This window comes from Pleuronectes platessa, chromosome 4 (assembly GCF_947347685.1).
Source record: "Pleuronectes platessa chromosome 4, fPlePla1.1, whole genome shotgun sequence".
NCBI lineage: Eukaryota > Metazoa > Chordata > Actinopteri > Pleuronectiformes > Pleuronectidae > Pleuronectes > Pleuronectes platessa.
The window spans coordinates 22,871,624-22,894,717 of record NC_070629.1 but is presented as its reverse complement, the minus strand read 5'-3'; the positions used below and the strand labels follow the sequence as shown (position 1 = coordinate 22,894,717).

Genomic DNA, 23,094 nt, shown 5'->3' with positions numbered 1-23,094 from the left:
CCACATGGTCCTTATTTATGTTTTGTGTTTCCTGAAATCAAATACAAATTCTATCATGTTCTGTCAAGTTTGACTTGGCTGAATTGAAAGTATGTTCTTGTATCTGGTGTATAACGTAAAACAACGTCTAAGAGTAATGTTAAGGTAGTGAAGTCCCGTGATTTGTGTGTTTGTGCGTGTGAGTGTGTGCTTGTGTGTCTGTCTGTGTGTTCTATATCACTGAGGGAAATGTTACGACCTGAGGTAACCGTGATGGCACCAGAAGATCGGCTTCATTTAGTTGCTGCTAGGTGGGGGAAGTGTTATCTCCTATCGACTCCTCTATCAAATTAGAAGCTAATGAAAGTAGGCTTGTCCGCCTCTAATGGCGCACTGCTCGTCACATCAGTGGAAATACAGCAATAGATGAACATTGATTAACTCGGTCTTGCACCAGCCAACAAATAAATAAATGCACACGTTTGAATTTGTGAATTAGTTCAGAAGAAAAATTGATGTGTCATTAGCCTGACCAATAAAAAGATAACTTTAATAATGCACTGATAACAGCCTAGATATGGGTGCCAGACTCAAATTAATGTCTCCTTGTCACGATCAACTTTGGATGGAAAAATTAGTTTTGTGTTTAAATCAGATTCTCCTATATCCACTCGAACCAGAGGGAAAAGATGAGGTGCCACAGATGATCGAGACTGTTGCAAACCTGATGACTGAGTGTGACGTCAAATGACATGAATATTGCATTCTGCCTACCAATGGCTTCAAGACCGGTCCATTTGCATTTTTCCTCACTATACTGTCTTTAAGCAGTTTCTACATGTGAACAAATTGAAGATGCACAATGTACTCTGTGTTTTCTCTGAGCTTGGATTTTTAAAGGTGGGTATTTTAGTTCTGCAGAAACACTGCAGAACTCCATTTCAGTTTTCAGCGCTGAAAATATTAGGCCTTCATCAGATCACAACCACACTCAATCACATAGACTCAACCAAAATCTCCTCATGCGTTCTGCACCAGCCTGGTTTTCACTTTCGCCTTTATTCAGCCAAAGAGGCATTTCTCTCAGATTTATCTTTATTACCGACAGTTTAGTGAACCAACAAACACGCGTTTCCATTTCCCCATCGAGGGACTAATAAGGGGTTATCTTATCTTATCTTTATAGTCACAGTTCATCCTTGTTTTCCTTCACCCAGCGTATTGGGGAGTAGAGCTTGATGAATACGGTTCCTCAGGGATTCTCTGCAGCAGGTCAACCATGGGATGGCCTCCAGCCACAGTTACCTAACAGCAGAGTGACAGCCTCCATTGTCCCAGTGAAGCACCTGTTTTGTAAGAGGCCATGATCAGCGTGTGCCAGGCAGGATGCAGCCTCCTGCAGAGCCCTTTATCGATCGTGGTGCTGCCTATCAAGTGATTCATCCTTCAATAAAAGGAAGGAACAGTGCAGAGTCAGAACACTGCTGGCTGATGATTTATCCACAACAACAACCACAGGATGTTGAGCTTCTTGGCTCGAAACAATAAAGCCAGACATTATATTGTTAGATCGGGATTTGAACTTTCTCTCAGTCTTAAATTATGGTTTATCATCCAAAAATAAGGCGTGAAATGAGCTTTGGCTGCAGAGGCCAAAAGCAAACGTTATTTTTTGTGTCATCATAATTATGTTACACATTTTATATGTTATTTTGTATATGGGCCATTGGTTATGGAGCCCTGATTTATATAAGACCAAATATACTTGAATTAGTTCATTTTACACTTGCATTTCACAGGTAATTGCTGAATGTCTTAGAGGAAAGAGTTATCAACTTTACTAGACTGTAATATATCGTTAATTTACTGAGTCCTGCATGTAATTGGGGGGGAAATATGAATGCTGCTTCATGAAATAGTTTGAACCTCATTGTATAACATGTTTCCATGACATCCGACATGACGGCACAAAGACAAACTGCAGTCTTGAGCCTTCCCTTGCACCTCCGAGTCATGAGAGGCTGTTCACGACTTGTCTAGTGAGTATTTATTTGTAAAATCTATATATTAAAGATATACTGTTATTAAAGATAGACTCACAAGGTTTTATTCATGCTGTATTTAAGTTTGAATTCAACTTTTACCTTTCTACCCTACCATATCCATTCCACTGTATTTAATTACATTTTATTTGTATTGTGCCAAATGTTCATATCCATTATCTGAAGACACTTGTACTTTTTGTTGTCTTTATCTCTCCCAGTGTACTTGTCTTCAAGACTTGTACTTGGTCAACAATGACTTGTTATTGGCTTAATACTGTGTATGGGGGGGAGGAGTCTTATATTTTGTTTGTCAATATGTCAAGCACATCAATTTATTCTTTGTGGAAAAAGTGTTTTATGCAATATTTGGAATCATTTAATTTTCAATTTCATTATCAATTACCAAAGGGTTTTCCCAGTCTGATTTCCTGTCTGTCATTGCAAGGAAACTGTCCCCGAGGAGGAGAAGATGAAGGGTCACTGTGTAGGAGGATGATGATGTCACAGTTGGTGGATCCTTCCCTTTTCTACATTTCCTGCTATCTCATCTCTACCGTACATCTCTCATCACCTAAACGCCCTTCCTTTTTTTTTATTCTGACCTCTTCTGTCTTTATGTTAGTTTAACTTTTTCCAAGATACTCACAAACTCAGATCTACTTCCAACTCCTTGTCTCTGTTTCTATGATTTCTCCCTTCCTGCCCATCAGTCACACTTCTATAACATGTATCTGCTCCTTATTTTACCATGTTATGTTAAGATTCTCATACGTTAAGATATGTTTCTGTCTAAATTGAAATATGCTCATAATTTTTTACACAGACAAATCTGAACCTAAGTACCTTTCTTAGTTTATTGACAATTATAAGTTCTAAAAACTCTGAGTAAGGTTATCAGAAGTAAGAACTGAAATTGCAAAATTGTAAATTTATAGGTCAGAAGTAACGATTTTAAGCTGTTACAAATCGAAAATATAAGTTAATTCAACTCTGAGTTAAGTTGAGAGAAGTTAAGATTCAATGTTGCTCCAATGTAATAGTCAACTATGTGTTGAGTTAAGAGAAATAACAAGTGAAAGTAGAGCTAACTCAAACTCAAACTCAAAACTTTTGAGTTTTATTGCCCTACTTACATTTTTGCTGAAGTCTGTTTTAGTCGGAGTTGATCTTGATTAAAAATGAGGAATATTTAGGGGGCCAATACCCTTGATTGCATTTTGGTGTCAATCGAAATAAAAATGCAGATGTGTTGCGCCTTGACTGAGGCCTGAGCTCTACCTCATGCTATTCTGGTTTATTCATCGTTTTCACTTGGTGAAAATGTCCTTCTTCCTTAATGCTTCCTCTTGATGTCATCGCACTCAGCATCACATCATTCGCTGAATAAAATGATCACAATATTTGAGTTTTCCTGTTTCACTTTATCCGACTATTTTCACCTCAGTGAAATTTCAGCTGTATAAATGGAAACAAACAAAACATAACACAAGTTCTGGGACTATATGCACACAGTCCAGAACAATATAAAGAGTGTGTGATAAAAGGAAAACAGCAACACCACAGTAAAGATAACAAAAACAAGATAAACCATGTGAGTGTAAGTGATAAAAACAAGCACGGTTTTCACGAGTGACCTTTTCACCTTTAAAGTAATATTGAATGTGGTCAGAACTCTTTTTGAATACACACAGTGCTGCAGCCTGTATGACTCACCTGTACATATGTTCTATTGCGAAATTAGTATTCTTTAATCTGTTATATTTTGCTTCCGTTTGAAAGATGAATGCAAACCCCTGAATGACTTGACAGAATGAATGTCATGAGTGCAGTCGTTGAACTTGGCTGGTTTCTCTCTCTCTGGTGTGGAATGCAGTCACAACACTGGTCTACTTGTCTTACCGGAAATATTTGGAAGTGCGTTAGTTTTCATGTGGTGTTTGGATTGTTGTACTGGCTTCGTCACTCCGGCTCCACTGGGATCTCTCCTCTTCGTCCAGTGGTCTTCGTGTCTGAGGAGCAGTTCGGGTGATGGTGGGGATCGCTAAAAGTTTCCGCATTTTTCACACTGTTTTTCAGATTGTTTTCTGTCTGCGCAGATTCAAAGGGCAAAGTAGAGTCTGGGACTGTGTCCTGTGACGATAACAACAGGCCTGTGGTGCTGTGGGATCTACGACGGCTCCTAAGAAGTGGACGAGCTCTGATAATAACACTTATCGAAGCAGACTCAGGACATTGATAGTGAGACGCTCCTCCATACAGAAAGTAGTGCACATGCTGTAAACTGAACATACAGTGGCATGACAGCCCATTGTTTAACTGCACGAGGGTGATAACACTCTGTTCTTCACCTTGAACACCTTGGGCTTAACAATTCATTTTATTACCTATGTACATAACATTTAGATTATCGGCTTTTTATGCTTTAATGAATCCAACTTTAATAATAAAGTAAAAATGTATCGAAGCTGCACTGACCATTTCCAATTTTTTTTAAACACAAACCTTTAATGATTATTTGCCAAACATTATTTTTCATTTTTATGTGTAACTCCATTTTATTACTGTTTTATGCACTGGTTGTCTTCTTTTAATTCTTTCTTCCTGTCACACACTTTGTAACTTTGTTAATGGAAGAGTAAAATGTAAATGAAGGTTATTATTGTCTTTACTTGCACAATGACCTGTAGTGTCAGGTATTCACAGTCACACATGGTTATCAATGACCTGAGCTTTGTCTGACTCTGGTTTCTTTCCTACAGTGCACTGTTTCTGGCACTTTAAACACTTTTTAAAGTCAGAGTGAAAGTTAAATCCACTTCACCTCATATTTTTCTTTGCTTCTATTGTTCAATTCTGTTAAAAGCTCAAATATTGAGTGACAGTAGCAGAAGTTGAGGAATAAGACAATTTAACAACCATAATGAGTCAAATCATATGTGCGGTAACATGCATCTATAACATTAGGAGTCATTGTGAGAGTGGATACAAAATCCCTGTGTGTTATTTTCATGAACGTGACATTAGTTACTTCAAAAATTACAGTTTGCCTTTAAATTAGATAAATGGGATTAATCAATACCATGACTGGGATGCTGCACACATGCCTCACCTAGATGAATCAGCTTTGATTTCCCTGTACTGTAAGTTTTAGATTTACTGACATTAGGTCAAGATTGTTTCACATCATGACACCTTCTATAATCACCATCAACTCTCACTCTAAGAAAATAAACAGTGAAATTCATTTGAGTAACAGGAAGTTAAAGATCAGTGAGATAAAGCAGTTACAACTCAACATGCAGTTTGAATCATGTAATTTCTGCTCCTTTGAAGAGAGCCGCCCTTCTGGCGTTCACGGTGTTTGGTTCTCACTGCTAATGGAAAATATGCAGAGTCCAACAGAACACTATGTTCCGTTCAACCGCACAAGAATCTCGCTGTGGTTCAGTTTTTCTCTCTCACAAGAAGCTGCAAAAAACCAGACTGTGCTAAACAGAATCTGGTCCTGTAGAGAAGTTTCTACTTTTAGACTAGACACAGGTTCCTTAAAGTATTTAGACACAATTCTTTCCACTAACATTCTGAATAAAATGGACAAGTAACAGTGACAGATGGAAACTTTTATGACTTGACAACAAATGCGAGTAAAACCTACATGTTAAACAAGTAAACAGCCATTTTGAGATGATGTTTCACAACCCATCTGTATCATTAGTCAATATTTAGTCAGTAGTAGTTCTTGGCACTGCACTTATAAACAAGTTGAAAATATAATCTGAACCCGATTATGTGTTTATAATTAAACATAAGATTGTGTATGAACAAATGTCAATACTGATATCTATTTTAATATCAATAAAAACTGTATATCAGCAGTGACACTCAAAAGTAGTGAGGTTATGTAAAGCTGTGGTAAAAGAGTTAAAGCACACATGAAAAATTATTGTATTATTACTATTATTGTAGTTCAAAGTCTCATTAACTGACTCTGAGGTTTGATGTGTTCACTCATGATGAATCAAATGAAAGCTTGTGAATTAAGCTTGGAATCCAAAATGTCTCCAATGAAACGTTACTGAATTAAATGTTAAGCTTCTGCATACACTCTAAGTGCAAAATATCTCTATCAAAAATTGCTAAAATAAGAAAACAAATATATACATTCAAGTTTTTCTTAACTCATTTTATATTTCTCAGAACCTGGAACTCTGCGTTGTCTTAGATGCAGTTTGATGTTTGGTTAACTTCTCTGTCTCTCTTCATAAACATGAATAACCTGAGGTTGAAGGTGTAAGAACTTTGGTCTTGTGGCTTCTAAATCTTAATGAAATATGAATAAGATCTTCATCACAGCCATTTATAAAAGTGAATAAGAACAAAGAAGTGACAGAGCTTTCTGTGTTCCTCTGGTCAGAAGGATGAATTCACTACGTGTCCTCCTGAACCCCCCAGAGACCTGGACTGCTCCAGACTCTCCCTCCCAAGATAAGCTCTCTCCTCTGACCCGGACTGACCTGTAGTCACTAGCCTTCCCTTTCCACTGATCCTCGACGCTGCTGATCCCACTGACTCTTCCTTGTCACTGAACATGTCACTAACACTCGATCTGACCGATATTCCACCGCGAGACCCATTGCTATGGGAACTGTGACTTTGAGCATTGCTGTATCCATGGGAATCGTTCCCGTGACGCGAGTAGCTCCGGTGAGAGCTGCTGTTGCTGTGGCCGTTGCTTTGTTTAGTCTGAAACGTTTCCTGGAATGACCTTTGGCTTCGGTAACTGTGCTCGGAACCTGAGTCATGCTGTGTGTCCGGCATGGCAGATCGATCTGGTTCCTCTTCTCCGCCTACACAAGGCTCTACTGCAGGTTTCCTGAAGGTCACATCATGCAGCCTGTCGTTGCGCAAGGACCCCCGGACTGAGGATGAGGACCTGGGTGTGGTGGTGTCAGCACCAGGGGGAGCAGGCGGGGCGTCTCTTACCTAAAAACAGAAACCAGCAGTGCCTTAATCCTGCAATGATATTATAACCCTGGCTCCCTGAGTAGGAGCTTAGTCTTATCAACAAAAAAAAATCAGGACTATCTTGACCTTGAGGTCAGGTTAGTCCTCTAGAAGGAAAGTAAGTGGTGCTGTTAAATAATTTAACTAACATGTCGTCTCACTTAGTCAAATTTACTCTCTGCTACTGTTATTAAACCTTCCTGAAACTGAAACACTTTCAGGGAAAACCTTTCACAAACACTGCTTTACATTTCCTTACCAGAGAGAAGGCCTCCGTCTGTGCCTGGACATCCCGTCTAGTCAGTGATGGGGCAGCATCAAAACGTGTTCTGCTAGTCGAGGAGAGCTGAGGTTGTCCCACAGGTTGGAAATCGGACTTGTCGATTCCAGCAATTGAAGCTAGCTGACCGAGGCTATAGAAAAGAATATAATATTAAATTGAATTTAGAGCCCTAAAGTAGCAAATGCATTTCATTCATATACTTAAAATAATCTGATATTGAAATAATAACAGTTCACGTCAAGGATTTTCTGTTCAACCATTAATCAGCGAATTCAATCAAAAATGGAAAAGTAAAATAAGAAGCTGCAGAGGAAGGTTTTTTTAGCAAAATGAACAAAATGTAAGGTTCTAGAACATAATGAATATTTAACTAAGAAAAAATACATACAATTGATTGATTAATAGTGAGTAATGATTGTTATAGCTGTCTCAAAATAATTATATTAAAACCCTAAATATAAATTTAAACTAGCCATTAATAGATTAAATAAAAATAACTCTCATTTTGACCTGGAGTGTGCACCAGATATCCCAGTGGAAACCCTAGGACTATTTTAAAAGTTGTGTAGTTGAACTTTCTTTAAACCGCTGAGGCGCAGTCCCATTCAAACAGTAAACTGTGCACCCACCCAGCGTCCCTGAGGAGATCCAGGAAAGCATGGAACTTGTTGAATGAGCTTTCAATACTCTCGAGTACGGCCTCGTCTTCAAGAACACTGACGGCAGGTGGAGCTGATCTGGAGCCAGTGGCTGAAAGCACCTCTGACAGGGAGCGGTTGGCGTCACGAAGACGACTATTCTCCATCTCAAACTGAGGACAAAATAATAGGGTTTCATCTTTCATTTTCTTACTTACAGAACAACTAAACACACAAAACATCAGGATCAGGGCGTGTATATCTTTTTAGGAGTGCACTTAAGTGCCTACATGCAGGTCTATGAAAACCTAGAGCATGTGGTTTCATGGGACCATTTATGAGTTTTCATAACAGACTATTTTCCCTGCAGGACTAAGTATATGGAAAATAATTTATACAGCAGCAGCAGGACAAGGAGTGCAGCTGTGAAGGTACACACCACTTGCATGGACTGAAAAGAGCTTTAAACTAAGGGTGTCACTGTGTTTACTCTGCTAAGTCAAACTTATTTTTAAAGAAAATCACTACCTCCATGAGCCTCGACTGAGCTCTCAGTCCGGCTCTGCGCTCCTCTGCCAGCCTCAGACGACACTCCTTCAGCTCCATCTACAGGTCATACAGAGGAACAGACACACATACACACTATTTGAGATCCAGTCATTTGACGTCACCAACAGGACAGAAAGGTTCCTGTTTGGGATCGATGCTGTTGTGACCGACCTGTAAGCGTTCAAACTGTCGGTCAGTGATCCTGTCCTGGAGATTTAAAGCAGATGGTCTCTGCTCCACCTCCACCACAACTCCTTCCTCTTCCTCATCCTCATCCTCTTCCTCATCCTCCTCTCCATCTGAGTCTGAATCCACAGTAACCTTCACTGTAGCTCCAACCTAAATAAAAGCATGTATTCCAACAGATATTGTGTGAGTTTAAAACCAGTTTTGCTCACTCACTGTCAGGTACATCAACACAACAAGGGAGCTCACCTGGAAGCTTTGCTCTGTCACAGTTCCTCCAGGAGGCAGACCTCTGCAACAGATTCATCCAACATAAAATGAGTCTTTGATTCGTTTAATGATATTACAGAAAACCCCGAACAATGCTTTTTCAACATAGGAGGTGTAATAGGGAAATAACAATATGTCTAAAACTTATAAATTGGAATACACTTTGTTTTTTAACCCATAATAAATGAGTAAGACAACATCTCACCTCTGGCGTCCAGCTCGAGCAGCAGTGCGCCAAGGAAGGAAACTGGAATGGGAATGGGGCTTCGGGGCCTGAGCAACAGTTGACCTCTTCCCTTCTGATGTTCCTTTAGAAGCAGCTGCATCAGAAAGAGAGCAATGTGACAAACTGGATGTTAAAGAACAGACCTGCTTTCTGCAGGGAGTTATACTAAGAGTAACGACCACAAGCCTCTTGATGGAGTGTTCCCTTAAATCTTAGACAAGTTTTCAAGGAAAAATGAACCTTTAAAATCAAGTTTAACCACAACAGTATATTTTTTTATGAGCCTTAAAACGCCTTGAGAGAAACATTCCCAAACTTAATAAAATATACTTAATTTTTTACTGGCTGATTGTGTTGTCACTACCAATATAATATTAGGGGTTATTTTGTTTGACTAAAACTATATTGAACATTGTGGAAAATACCATAAAATGCATGTCTGAGGGAATAAAAAAGCACTTCAACACATACCTATCCTTATCAGAGCTTTTCTTCTCACTGTTTGTCTCTTTGGACCAGCAGCTCTCTGTGGCTCAGTGGTCGCAGGCTTGATCCAACAGTACTTAGGCAACAATAGAAAGATACACAAGCCATTAAAAACATATCCAAATTTAAACATGGTGCGGATGCAAAGACACAACTCATGCACATAGAATTTGAACATCTGTTGTTAATGAGAGTATTAGGTGCAGACACTGACCTCTAGTGACTGTCCATTAGCATTCGTCAGCACTTTCTCTATTATATTTTTAATAGGGACCTTGTCTGTAAAGGAAAGAAAAAGAATTTAGCAGACAAAAAAAAAAATGTTTTCCCCAGAGATTCTTGTTTTTGTTTTCCGAGATGTTTCTCAACAGTAAAGTAAACACAGCATGATGCATCAGTTAGTGTAATTTAGTATGAAATACAACATATTCAAAATGTTGAGAATTAGCATTCAGTTGGCACGGCTAAATAAAAATGAAACAATGTGCTAGTGTCTAGAGGGTACAATGTTTATTACACACACAATTCAAAAGAACTGTGTGAACCACACAACATATCAATAATTCATCAAACTGGCCACAGGTCTACGCAGTGTGCGACTTTGATCGAGAGCTTCTTACCAACTAAAGGGTTACTACGGATATCCAGCACACAGAGAGAAGAATTTGTTTTCAAGGCTTGCAGCAGATGATGAGCTCCTTCGTTGGAAAGACCACATCTCTGCAGGTCCACGGCTGTTCAGCAAGTCACAGAATAGAAACAGAAAACCTGAGCAAACAACAAACAAAAACACATTCTCCTCTGTTTGACCAACACCTACTAACCTTTAACCCAGAGGTCCTCGGCCAATTCATGTGCGAGAGCAGCAGCACCTCGGTCCCCGATCAGAATGTTACAGTTGAGGGTGACTCGACGGAGGCCTCCCATTCTCTGGAGATGTGGCTGCCGATACCTCAGAGACTCTGCCCACGCAGTGCCATGCCTCTGCATTCCCTGATGCTGAGAAAAAACTTTATATTATTACAAATATGGACATTTTAATAATATTTATATTGTTTGATTAATTACATGACACTTGAGTATAAATGTAAATACCACATCAAAAGATATAATGCCAGATCAAGCATTAAAAATGTATATTACACCTTGATTATGTTGGCCATATGCTCTGCTCCTCTCCAGGTGAGATTGCATCCTGTGAAATCCACCGTCCTGATGCTTAATGAGTACTTAACACTTTGGCAAATCACTGAAAAACATGAAGAGGCAAGTTACAAAGATAAAATGCTCACAGACAGCGTAAAAACTCCAGACAACTGTCTGAATAATGAAAGGAAATGATACTGAGAATAACATACCCTCTAAGCCCTCATCAGATATTGGACAATTGGCGAAGGATAGGTTTTCCAAGGAAACAGTTTTTGCCAAACCCTGGAAAAGAATACATATGGCGGTTTGAATCAACTTTAACCCAGATCTATTGTTTCCAAACAACCAAAATAAATGTTTTATTCTCCAAGACAACCGAAATCCCTGTGGTTTATGAAAAAAGATCACTTGATTCTGTACCAGTTAAATTAAATTAAACAAAACAAAAAAAATTACTTCACACACTGCAAATAACATCCTCAGTGTTGTCACCTTTGTCAATGTGATGAGGTCCCGCTCTCTCAGTGGAAGTCCGTTCAGCTGCAGAGTCTTGAGGTTGGGTGAAACAGTCAGACAGTCTCTGAGCGCTTTGCACAGCTTGAATGTCGAGTCCTTCGAGCGAATGGCTGGGATCTTCCTCTTGAAGTTGGACTTATAGTACCTTCTATCTGAAGATGATGATGATAAGATTAATGTTTAGCAAAAAAAATAGGAAGTCACATGAGTTTCTAATTTAACTTACGATTACAGCTTAAAATCCTAGGTTAATAAGAAGATATAAACTACCTTTTCACTTTTAGTTGTTGAAACAGGTGTATTTTGGGGCCTTACCTGCAGCTCCAGAACTAGCTTGGTACGTGCTGCTTATTGCGATGTGGTGCAGCTGTTTGTTGATGGAGATAGAGGCGAGAACCGGTGGCCAATCCGTGACTTTGAGCCTGTCTCCATTAAAGTCCAGCGTCCCTTTGTCAAGGTTCATCTTGACAGCGGGGAGAGGGACTAATTCCTGGCTGGCACAGACAAAGTCATAGTACGCCATAAAGTCCTGGGCACCCTGCCGCCGAATCTGAGCACCGTCCTGAACCATCTTTGATCTAGGAAGAGAAATACTTTTAAGAATTCATTTAAAAGACTTGTAAAGGCTAACAGGGCCATGCTGTCCACTGGTGATAATGGAAATACCTTACTATCAGAAACATTATATCTCCACCATCTTGAAGTTTTACAGTAAATGGCTGCCTTAACACAATTAATTTCAACATGCATACCACACCGATCAGCCACAACATCAAAACTGCTTTTACTCAGTCTACTGTTTAATTGCGGTGGCTGATCTGTGCATTTGGGAATTAGTCAAGTCTTACTCTTGCACACTTACCATGTACATTCATATTAATTCATTTACAACGTTGTACTTTGTTAGACCTTCATTCCACATGCATAAACAGACTTGCAGCAGTATGGATCACGAAGATAGTTTTTAGTGTAAATCACAACTTCTTTATGTTTGATCAAATCAGTCCACGTGCAACTTGTGCAGCAGTGTGGATCCCAAACACAGCTTTTAGTCCAGTGCTGTCTTTCCTGATTTAGAATATTGAATATAAAAAGAGACGTCACGACACTTGAGCATGAATTAAAAGCTGAACTATTTAGTTTAGTTCGTATTCTAATTGTAAACTAAGTTGAAAGGTCTCGCTGCACTTTGGCTGCACAGTGTTTACTGTCGTTGAGCTAGTGGCGTTAGCAAGCTAAACGCCTAGCGACCGTTGGTAGTGATGGACAGTTGCTCCAGCAGCGCTTTAAATCCGCATTAAACTACATTTCATCAGACTCAAACATTCCGATTTACCTTTAACATGGAAGCCGAGGCTCTATCTCCGTGGCTCGGGGTCTATTAACCACCGGGACAACTTCCCCGGTGAGTTGTTGTTGTTGTTGTTGAAGACGTGAAGCATCGAGCGATCAAAAGTGGCGCTGTGGAGTCAGAGCGGAGCCTCTTCGTCACTGCGGGCTCTGCGGCGTCCCCCACAGCTCTGCCGCCCACTAGTGGAGAGGAGGCACACGCGCATTCCCTGACCATCAAAGGGCCCTTCAGGGGTCGGGGGGGGGACAGGCAAAAAAGGGGACTTATTTACTTTCATAATACTTTCATCCATATGTAACAAACTGAGAAAGTTTGAAATTCTACTGATGTGATGTGTCAATGCCAAAGAAATGTAACAACAGAAAGGATGCATGTGCATGCCCGGGCTGATCAAACAAAATGGGGTAGCCATCATATATATAATTTCATCCATTTGGTTTGATTAATTGCCCATTAGAAATGTGCATCATTCAGTATCAACAACATCAAGTTCACCATCTTGTGGCCAGTGTTGTGCATGAACGAACGCAAAAGAACGCGTTCGTTGAACACGTTCCCTTTTATGAGAACGATGAACTGAACGCAACTCAATGACAAATAATGAATTTGAACAGTGAACACGTTCATATTGTAGCGTCCTCGCGTATAGACGACAGGAAACTTCTCTCTTTATGTGTAACTTTAATAATGTCCAGCGAACACGACACACTTCTTGTTCATAACTCCGACACTCCTATCATCCACCACTGTATTCTTCACTCCGCTTCCTCATTCACCCTTGATTCGCTAACTCATCAGCCAATGAGAGCCTGCCATACCACAAAACCCTACAGCCATTGGCCTAGAACTGTCACGTGCACCGCCCCTACATGTTCACTGTCCCTCAGGACATTTCAATACTTTCTCCTCAGGAGAGACGCTGTCTAAATCGAATGCTTTCACCATGTCGTTGCTCAATGCCCGTAAAATGTCCGCGATTTAGCCTAACCGAAACCAACTAACTCGACTTCACTGCGCAATGGGCTTCTGCGCAGAATGTGCGCAGTAGACTTCTGCGCAGAATGTGCGCAGTGGGCTTCTGCGCAGAATGTGCGCAGTGGGCTTCTGCGCAGAATCTGCGCAATGGGCTTCTGCGCAGAATGTGCGCAGTGGGCTTCTGCGCAGGATGTGCGCGCGCAGTTTTTTTTTTTTTTTCCATTTAATTATTAAAAAAATTAATTTAATTTAATTTAATTAACATTTTTTATATTACATTTTTTTATATTACATTTTTTATCATAATTTCTCCGCGCTAGTTCAGGGGTTACGATTATGTGCCTGTACGTGTGTGTGGCTGCGGCGCTTCCTGGTTCTTCCCGGCGGCACTACGCTGCTTGTGCGAACAGCCGAAGTATTTAAGATCGACGAGGCCGACGGCTTTTCGCAACGCTTCTACCTCTGGTGCGTCCCCGGGGTTAGAGGATGATCATGTGACGTTAATGTATTGTTTAACATTACATGTGTCACGTCATGATAAATCAGTCTCCTATGTCGCCTGTACCAGGAGCCGCCCCTGTCACTGGTTATCTTGGCTCGCTGTCTGGCCGGTAACCAGCCGTCCGGACCGCTCCGTGAAGAAGGAGGAGGAGATGTTTCTTTACTTGGAATGCGGCCCCTTTATTTCTCGGATATACAGCAGCAGCAACACTCGCATCACCTCTAGGTACATCTGAGGGGTTTTTACAAACTGTCTGATAAGGATTCCGACAGTAAAGGCAAAGGGTAGTGATGGATACGGTTTTCTTTAACAAGTTAAGTCTTTCATTCTCACTTTCCACCTTATGAACTGGTTCAGAATGTTCAGGGCTCAAGCAAATCAACCACAAGTCTTCTAATTGAATCCACAAAACTCTGACACAACTCGCAACTCTAAATACGCGCTATGTCCCCTTGCGGCTCCCGTAGTTGTTAGCATGTAGCTAGCTGTTGTTAGCGTCTTACTACAGTTTGTCACAGGAGCCGAATAAAGAGTCGACGACAAAGCAAAGTAAGTTCAGTCAAGTGCTCAGGTTCCTGGGTTCATACAAAAGACGTCACCCTTGCAGGCCGGATCTTGTTGAGTTAATATTATATCTATAGTTCCGGTTAGCTGAGGAAACACGATGGAGTTTGTTAATGTGTTTTTATGTGAAGCAGAAAAATAAGACAATCATGTTTTGGGGTAAAGTGAATTCCATCGTTTGTTCAGTGAAATACAGATTTGAACCACCGGTAGTTTGTAGCCCCTGTATCTGAGGATTATCAATAATAACACTAAACGGTAAAATGTGGTCTCTATGTTCAATAACCGTCTCAATTAGCTGAACTCCTGAACCACATCCCAGGATCTGAAGGTGTTTACTGTCAGATATGATGAGCAGCAGATCCTCAAAGCACTGAGAAGATCCCACCAGCTAATGTTTGCTCATTGTATTGAATGAATCTCAGCTTGAAACGTTGCTGAGAAGATGAATTCATGATCTAACTCTTTTCTGATGGATTTTCTGTCAATTTACTAAAGCTGCTTATTTACTAAAACACTTCCAGCTCCTATCCTTTATTATTCGTTCGCATTTTTATTTTTGTTTTATCACTTATGAAGATTAGCACTACACACTAACAATTCGCTGTGGAAGCATTGTCTCTGTTTTATAGTAATATTTATATCTGATTTCATTTGTGTTTGCGCATTCGTATATATTTTAATCCGTGTGTTGTGTTGTATCTGGACCCTGCATCAATTAATAATTATCTGATGACCCCATTTTGTCCATAGATTCAGATTTTCAGTATAAATTGTCTACATCATTTCCAGGATCCCGACTTCAAAACAGGAAGATATTCAATTTACAGTGGCACTGCACAGCCTGACATTAGGAAAGCTCTTAACATAAAAATTTGGCATTTGTGTTTGATGAATTACAAAATGGGATCATTGTTAATCTGGTCATTCTCATAAAATTCCAGTTTCAAAGATTTCAAACATGCATGTGATTGCGACTATTAAACATGAAACATATGTTGACTCACCTTTTTAATCACATTTCATCAAACAAGATCTTAAAAATCTCATAAACCCAACTCTTCAAACACCAGTAATCTTAGAAGACAAATTATTAACAGGCCTGTGCAGAGCTACATGACACAAAATGAAAAGTTTCAAATTACTGATGTTTCCTCTGCATACAATCTACATCCAGTTATTGTGATATTTCATTATTTCTATTTTTACAAGTGATGTTAAAATAATGAATCTCTTAAATGATATACGTGTTTCAGTAATGAGATTGATTATTGCAGTATTGAGAATTATAAATCTGAATTGTTGATTTTTTTTTTTTACGTGAACAAAATTAATCAACCGATTATTTCAGCAGTTGTTAGTAGCAGCCGCAGTCCTGTACGGTTTTAACCAGACACTAACGTCAAAGATAAGTGAAAGTGACTATTTCTTCATCAGTACAACGTGAAGTGACGTCCATGAAACGGCAAATTGAAAATTGTGCGTGATAGTCCGGGGGTGTTATAGTCTGTCTGTGAAGGTCATATTGTAATGAGCTCAGAGGTTTAATGGTTGTAAACACGTCATAAGTGATATTCATTGAATCCTTCATTCTGCCTTGAAATCTAAGCCGACAATCTGTGATGTAAAGGATCGTCTGTACAGCTCTAAAATCAACTCTTCTCTTCGCAGGTCGGAGGATGGTTTTGAATCTGTGTCAGCCGCACTTTTACACAACAGTTCACTGCAACAAGGTGCGACACATTTCATGCATCTATCTGGATGTAACTATAACCTTCTGAAGTTGTGTATTTATTAAACAAATTCTGAGTAAAAAACAGCTGCAGCACCCGGGTGACAAGTTACTAATGATAACATCTGAATATCACCAAAAATAATCAAGTCTAAGAATAGCTCTGATGTGTGTCGAGACAAAGGGGAAGAAACAAGGTGTTTGGACACAAGGAAGGAAAGAGGGGGAGGAGAAATATGGGAAAGTAAAGAAGAAGGATAAAGTGGTGTGTGGGAGACTGATTCACAACTGACCTTGTTGGGTTCTTTTTATTGGACTCTACACATTTAATCATGGCTTTAATGAAATCGTTTCTTTTGCTCATTCAAGATAGATTTTCCTCATCTGTCATATTGTCCCTCTCCTCCCGCGTGAAGTTTTACAGTTTTCTGTTGCACATGATTTATATTGTATTGTATGAGTGTGATGTGCGGCTCGCAGCCCCATTTCCAACAAGACAAGCCTGGGAAACAAAACTTTTTCACATCGGTGATGTTGATCATGAAATATCAACAATTTGCCCAAAATTTACACAAATTAACATCAAGTATAATTAACATTATAACAAACTAATTGGACAGATGAGAATTTTGTCATGTTTTACACAATAAAATCATGTCCACCATTCTGATCAGGGAAGGTGTCCTTGCTGACATGTTGTCATGTGGGTTTAAAGGCAAACAATTCTCTAAATCATTAAAAAAAATACATAATTTTAACAATGTTCCATTATTTTCAAACTGCAGCTTTGTGCAGACGGCTATGATGTCTCTAACCTGGTGTCAGCTGACCCCGCTCTCCAGAGGCGGGGCTTCAAGCTGGAATACTTTCTACGTCCACCCGTGCAGGTGAGATGAATCTGTTGTACTGTGGTAGTTCACCTGCTTTGAGTTATAAAAGTATGATCAAATTTAAGATTACTTGGAGCCTCACATATGTCGGGGTAAGAATCTGACCTATGACTGATTCATGGGACGGGAATTTAGTGCCAAATATTAAAAAGGCAATACTCTTTGTAACTGATACCAAGCAACGTTCCCGATCATCCTTCCTCATGGAGGGGGGCTACTCATTCTCTTTAGCCGTTTTCAGGAATGAACTCTGGAAAACATCTGGACAATTAGGTCTGGATATTCTCCTGACACTGTCTGTGTAGAATGCAGCAGGAGATTGTTCAGTCAGACATACTGACAGCAACAGGAGAATGTCCGGAGCATTCAGCCAAGGGGCGAAAGGAAGTTCAGTGCATGTCCGAAGGCAGCTTTATTGTCAGGAATATTAATGTAATTACTTCTGTCATCAGTACTATTATTAAATTGATCAATTTTTCCTTTGTTTTCTCAGGTGACCCTGAAGTTTGGCTTCCAGGTGGAACTATGCAGGGTGGATGTGGAGCTGTGGCCCTGGGGCATGGACCGGGGACAGGCCAGCAAGAGACTGGAGATCAGCACCAGCTCCGATCCGCTACCTTCTCACAAATTTAATCAAGGACACAAACGGGTTCAGCAAAAGGACAAAATTCACATGCAGGTTAAGCACCAAAACAAACTGAACAATAACAACCAAGAGTGTGAGGGTAAATCCTATCCTAATCATAGTAATGGCCACCCGTGGACTGTTCAGGCCCAGCAGTGGGGGGAGGAGGCTGTGGGTGGGTATTCATACAGGCAGCAGACGGCCAAAGATCAGGCTCAAGCAAACGCTGACTCCCACCAACCTGAGGCCGAGTTTAAACTGGTGGGCCGATGTGAACTCAGCGACTTAACCCGAGTCTGTTTTTCCCAGTCTAGTTTTCGCCCCCAGCCCCTGTTCCCCTCACCACCTCCGTCACAGCCCGCAAACTGTCGACAGGAGGAGCTGTGGAGCAGGGGTCTGTTTTCGTTGGGCGCCGTGACGCAGCTTCGAGTGACTTTGGCGTTTGGCGGCTCCGCCTCAGCGCTGGGGTTCAAGACTCTGTCTGTGTGGGGACAACCTGCTCGCTGCTGCCCTCCACAGGAAGTGGAGAGGATCAAAACGGTCCACGAGGCGAGTGAAAGACGACCGCCACAGCCTGGGTTTTTTACCTCCTCTGTCAGACCAACCAGTCAACCACAGCAAGCAGCCACAGCTCTGAGGTTTATTTGAATTCAAAGTTTCAAAAGTGCTCTATATATGTGTTATCTTTCTATTCACATATAAATGAAGCTTAAATTGTTAAAAGACATCAGTTGTTTCTACATCTTTGATAACCACCTGTTGTCTTTTTTGTCTGATTCCGGCAGTAATTCCATCCCAGAAGAGTTCCTTGATCCTTTAACCCAGGAGGTGATGGAGCTGCCGATGCTGCTGCCCAGCGGCGTATCGGTGGACAACACCACTCTGGAGGAGTGCCAGAAGAGAGAAGCCACTTGGGGTCGAGCCCCGAATGACCCCTTCACCGGGGTCCCGTTCACCTCAAACTCCCAGCCTCTTCCTAACCCCCAGCTGAAGCTACGCATCGACCACTTCATCCTGCAGAGAGGGGGGGTGAGGAGGGACGGGATGTTGGGGAGACAAGGGGAAGGAAAGAATCCACAAGCCTCGAGACTAATATCCTCCAGAGAAGAAGGACAGTCCCACATTGTTCCATTTCTCAGTAAGAGCTCAATAAACAGCACTGTCAGAAGCTCAAAGGGAACTATTCAGGAAGAAGATGCTGGATTAGGACAATCATCAGATAAAGGAAATCATACAACTTCCTCTCAGCCTCTTGCTACAGAAAATAAATCAGAGTGGGATCAAAAAAAGAAACGTTATCTGATTTATGGAAGAGATTCAGTAGAAGAGTTCGATGAGAAGCAACTACAACCTCAAACAAAAAGACCAAAACATGATGCACTTATAGGTGAGTGTGAGATTTTTATGTTGGGGTGAGATCCTCAAACACGTCTGTCTGGTTTTCTGTGTTTTAACTTTTTTCCTGCTGACTTTTCTTTTTGTGTCAATGTTTGCTCCGACATCAGTCCCAGCCTGCAGCTCCCATGAGCAGCGTCTCTCCGCCAGCCTGGACGAGGCCCTCTTCTCCGCCCTGCAGGGACGACCGTCCTTCACCTCAAACTTGTCCCAGCAAAGACGGGATACTCGTGACAGTGAAGCACTGAACACCACGCAGCAGAGTCTGGGTTCAGACAATCAGAACATCTGCCCAGGTAGGATTTGTAAAGATCGACTCAGGAACTGTGATGGATTTGACGACTTTTTTAAAAACACATCTGACCCAGACAGCCACCTGCTGAAACGTCTAGAGTTCATTTTCCTGATTTCATGCCTAAAAATAACTCTACAAATTGAATAATAATAATATAAAAATCTCTTCTGCTCGTCTTTGTACTTCAAAAATTCCTGCGATTCATATTTTTCCTTCAATGTGGAGGAAATGAGCTCACAGGGAGCTTGTGTTATCCAAATGTTTAGACTTACACGTATTAGAGCAAGTGATCCTCGATCTGAAGCAACCTCAAAACCATAAACCAGGCCCTCCCGTCTGTATGAACGAGGTAATTCCACACAATGCCGCCAGGGGGCCAGTGTAGAGGTCTCTGAGTAAAGAAAGACAGAAGCATTTGGCAAAAAAGTCGAAACAAAGACGAGTTAAATCTAATATGAAAACCATATTTCTACTGTTTGCATACTGATCCATCACCATGATGACTTTTCAGAGCCCTGACTTTTCTTATAGTATAATAAAATACTCACCATCTGATTAGCTTTCACACATATTGATGTTTTATTTCATAGAAATCCACAGACTGTTAATATCCCCTCCCATTTTCTTGCCAGGTGAGAAGACGTGCTCCGCTTGTTCCTGTTCAGTCTCCGTTTACTCCACATCTGCGTCTTCCATCTACCGTCTGACCTGCGGCCATTTGCTTTGCCGTGCCTGCCTGCAGAGGCGACCACACACTCCACACTCCGTCTCTACAGTAACGTCCAATCACGTCCTGTGTCCCACCTGCCAGAGCGGTACCCCACGCGGTGATATCATGCGTGTGCACCACTGAGAGCGGGGGAAGCTGGGCCTTGAAAAGCCTGTGAAGAAACCGGGATTGTTCTCAAGGTGAAGGAGGAGTTGTTGAGTGTACATTTTGCGGCATCTGTCCTAACAACCTTTTCAATTACTTTACACGTCTTTCATTGTTATGGATCATGTTGTGTTACATATCATCCGTCTTCATACATGAAGTGGAGCATTGAATTGTGTTGCTTAGGCCTTTCCTTGGACGAGTGGCGTCACCAGATTACACAGACCAAACAAGGATTTAATGTCTGCAGCTGAAAAAAGAACATCTCTGAAAGCAAAGACCTTTAAATTGTGTAAAAAAAATAAATAAAGAACTAGCTTGAGAAAGGACTGCTCCTCCACCTCCTCTCCCTCGCAGCCTTAGCATCTCATTGAAAACTGAAGTTTTGTTGCAGCCTTGGTCCTGCAGCCTGAGTTCAGGTCCCTGGACGTCTAGATGTGTTGAGGATTTAATAAGAAAAGGCTGAGGGACAGACGCACAGAGAGCAAGAGGCCAGAAGAATGAATGCGGAGAAACGAGGCGACTCAAGGCTGAGTGCTCATTGTGCAGAAACAGCCGGGGTCACGCTCAGCGGCTCAGCGGACCACCTGATGCCACGTTAGCCCGGTCCTCATCTCAGTCCCGTCCCCTCGTCCCTTATACGTCGGTGACAGCAAGCAGAGACGCAATCCCTAATAAGGACATCTCGGAACGGATCATCTTGTTCTTTCTTATATGCTGACATGAATTTCTACAATGGCAAAGCTGCGGTGTAAGGAAATAAATGTTTACAGGTTGTTTACCTCCCTCATGACCTCCTGTGTCCTTGACCCGAGATTCCTTTTCTGTCCCTTCAGCTCTCCACCTGATTCACCTCTATTGAGTGTATTGTCATGTGCACAAAGGGGTTAAACACGACAAAGTCAGGGGAGGAAGAGAGAAACAAATTAAAAGTCTTCCTCTGGCTTCTACGATGACAAACACCATAATTTAAATATCGGTTTCCCTGACAACATTAAGCTTAACCAAGGTCGTGATCCTGTATCCGCTCAAGAAGAAGAAACTGGGATCGGTTCCTCTGCATGTGAAATCGTCATCTGCCGCTCACAAGTGGACGATAAACCTGTAAACACTGACTCACTACGGCTTCACTACTCACCTGCTACAACAGTCGGTTTCACTTTTAAATGATTTTTCTGCTTCGTACATGAGAGAAATGTAAAAACTTAAACTAATCCACTGCTTGGGAACAATGGCAGTTAGAAACAATTTCATTTGTATTTATTCAACGATGGGCCCTGAATGCCGTGGTGGTAATTAAACGACTCCATCACACCTCAACCTGCTGCCCCCTCATGTTCAGTTTTGCCATTCTATCGCTCATTTGTTAATGAGCATCACAACAGCTAATGGGTGAAACAAAACCCCGCGCATGCAACAAGACACCGGACAGAATAATAACCTGAGAATATTTGTGTTTATCTGAAATGCTAATCCTGTTATGCTCATTTGTAGTTTTTAATTTTCTGCCTGAAGGATTAATTTGTGTGACCCCGAGAGGTTGTCATGATGCTCGCTTCCTGTTCCCTCCGGTCGCTAATGTTCCTGGACTTCACTTCAAGAAGGTTGGAATCCTAGTTGGGTATTTGGCAAGTTCTTTATTGGTTGGCCCATAAAATAAGTTACTATCCTTTCACAGACATAGCTATCATCATTTGTATTTGCTGACATGTCCCGATATGAAAACGTATTCGGCATAAAGTATTTGCACTTTTTTATTCAAAATGTTTACTACCTGAATTCAGTTCTTTATATTTGGTTGTATATTGTTTTGATTTTATTTCTAGTTATTTGTGATAACGAGTGCAGTGTCTGCTCTGAACCTGCCTGTTTGGTTGCAGCATGTCTTTCTGAAACTGTTAAAGTGACCTGCAGTCAATGAGCCGGCTGCAGGACTCGGCCCACAGAACCCTGAAGCTGCACAAACAGCGGCTGACCTGTTAATTCAAAGTTCAGGGAAGACTCAGTGCACAGAACGAATCAGTCGTCCGGAACATGGTCATTTACGCAGATCAACGCTTCTCTTCTGTTCAAACTTAAATCAAAGTTTGTATCGTGTGTCCAATTCACACCAAACTCAACACGGCATTTCCTTGGACCTTTAACAATACACAGTGTAAAGATAATAAAATGAAGAGTTTAATTCAAGAGATTCATAGAATTATTAGATAGAAGTTGAGGGTCAAAATCTGAGATATCCAGCCTACATTGCATTTTGTTGTCATGAAGGTTTGAAAATGACATCTTGGGTGGTATGGCTCATTTATGATTGTATGCAGAAATGTTTTACTCCATATCGGCATCAGCATCAACCCCCCCTAAAAAAATCGATATCATCCAGGCTCAGGTGAGTAAGTCTGTCCTACACAGTGATGACAAGGGACTTTAGTTTCATGGCTGAGCTGTCCCTGATCATCATGAAACCACTTGTGCTCAATCAGTGCACTTGTTGCATTCAGTCATTAAAGTTATTGTTTTTTCCATGAAGTCTAATTGGTGCCATGTTCCTTTCAGAGCCTCC

At 41.1% G+C, this 23,094-nt stretch overlaps 2 protein-coding genes across 3 annotated transcripts; one reads left to right on the top strand and one right to left on the bottom strand.

The window, feature by feature from the left end:
• Positions 1 to 5,623: 5,623 nt before the first annotated feature.
• cep78 (centrosomal protein 78) lies at positions 5,624 to 12,813 on the bottom strand. Its single transcript, XM_053420592.1, has 16 exons — positions 12,668 to 12,813; positions 11,647 to 11,909; positions 11,308 to 11,483; positions 11,025 to 11,097; positions 10,812 to 10,915; positions 10,491 to 10,665; positions 10,287 to 10,400; positions 9,881 to 9,945; positions 9,652 to 9,742; positions 9,160 to 9,274; positions 8,934 to 8,976; positions 8,670 to 8,837; positions 8,478 to 8,555; positions 7,941 to 8,122; positions 7,288 to 7,441; positions 5,624 to 7,007 (listed from the first exon to the last, which is right to left on the bottom strand). The coding sequence occupies exons 2-16, from the start codon at positions 11,900 to 11,902 to the stop codon at positions 6,435 to 6,437; spliced, it is 2,367 nt and encodes a 788-aa protein (XP_053276567.1). The 5' UTR covers positions 11,903 to 11,909; positions 12,668 to 12,813; the 3' UTR covers positions 5,624 to 6,434.
• Positions 12,814 to 14,005: 1,192 nt separating this feature from the next.
• ubox5 (U-box domain containing 5) lies at positions 14,006 to 21,320 on the top strand. 2 transcript variants are annotated; one of them, XM_053421286.1, is made up of 8 exons: positions 14,006 to 14,122; positions 14,226 to 14,472; positions 16,395 to 16,456; positions 17,241 to 17,342; positions 17,839 to 18,608; positions 18,756 to 19,357; positions 19,476 to 19,661; positions 20,293 to 21,320. In XM_053421286.1, exons 3-8 carry the CDS (start codon positions 16,403 to 16,405, stop codon positions 20,511 to 20,513), a joined length of 1,935 nt encoding a protein of 644 aa, XP_053277261.1. In that variant the 5' UTR covers positions 14,006 to 14,122; positions 14,226 to 14,472; positions 16,395 to 16,402; the 3' UTR covers positions 20,514 to 21,320. The 2 variants fall into 2 exon arrangements, with proteins under 2 accessions (XP_053277261.1, XP_053277260.1); XM_053421285.1 differs by lacking the exons at positions 14,006 to 14,122; positions 14,226 to 14,472 and adding an exon at positions 14,486 to 14,708.
• Positions 21,321 to 23,094: the final 1,774 nt, after the last annotated feature.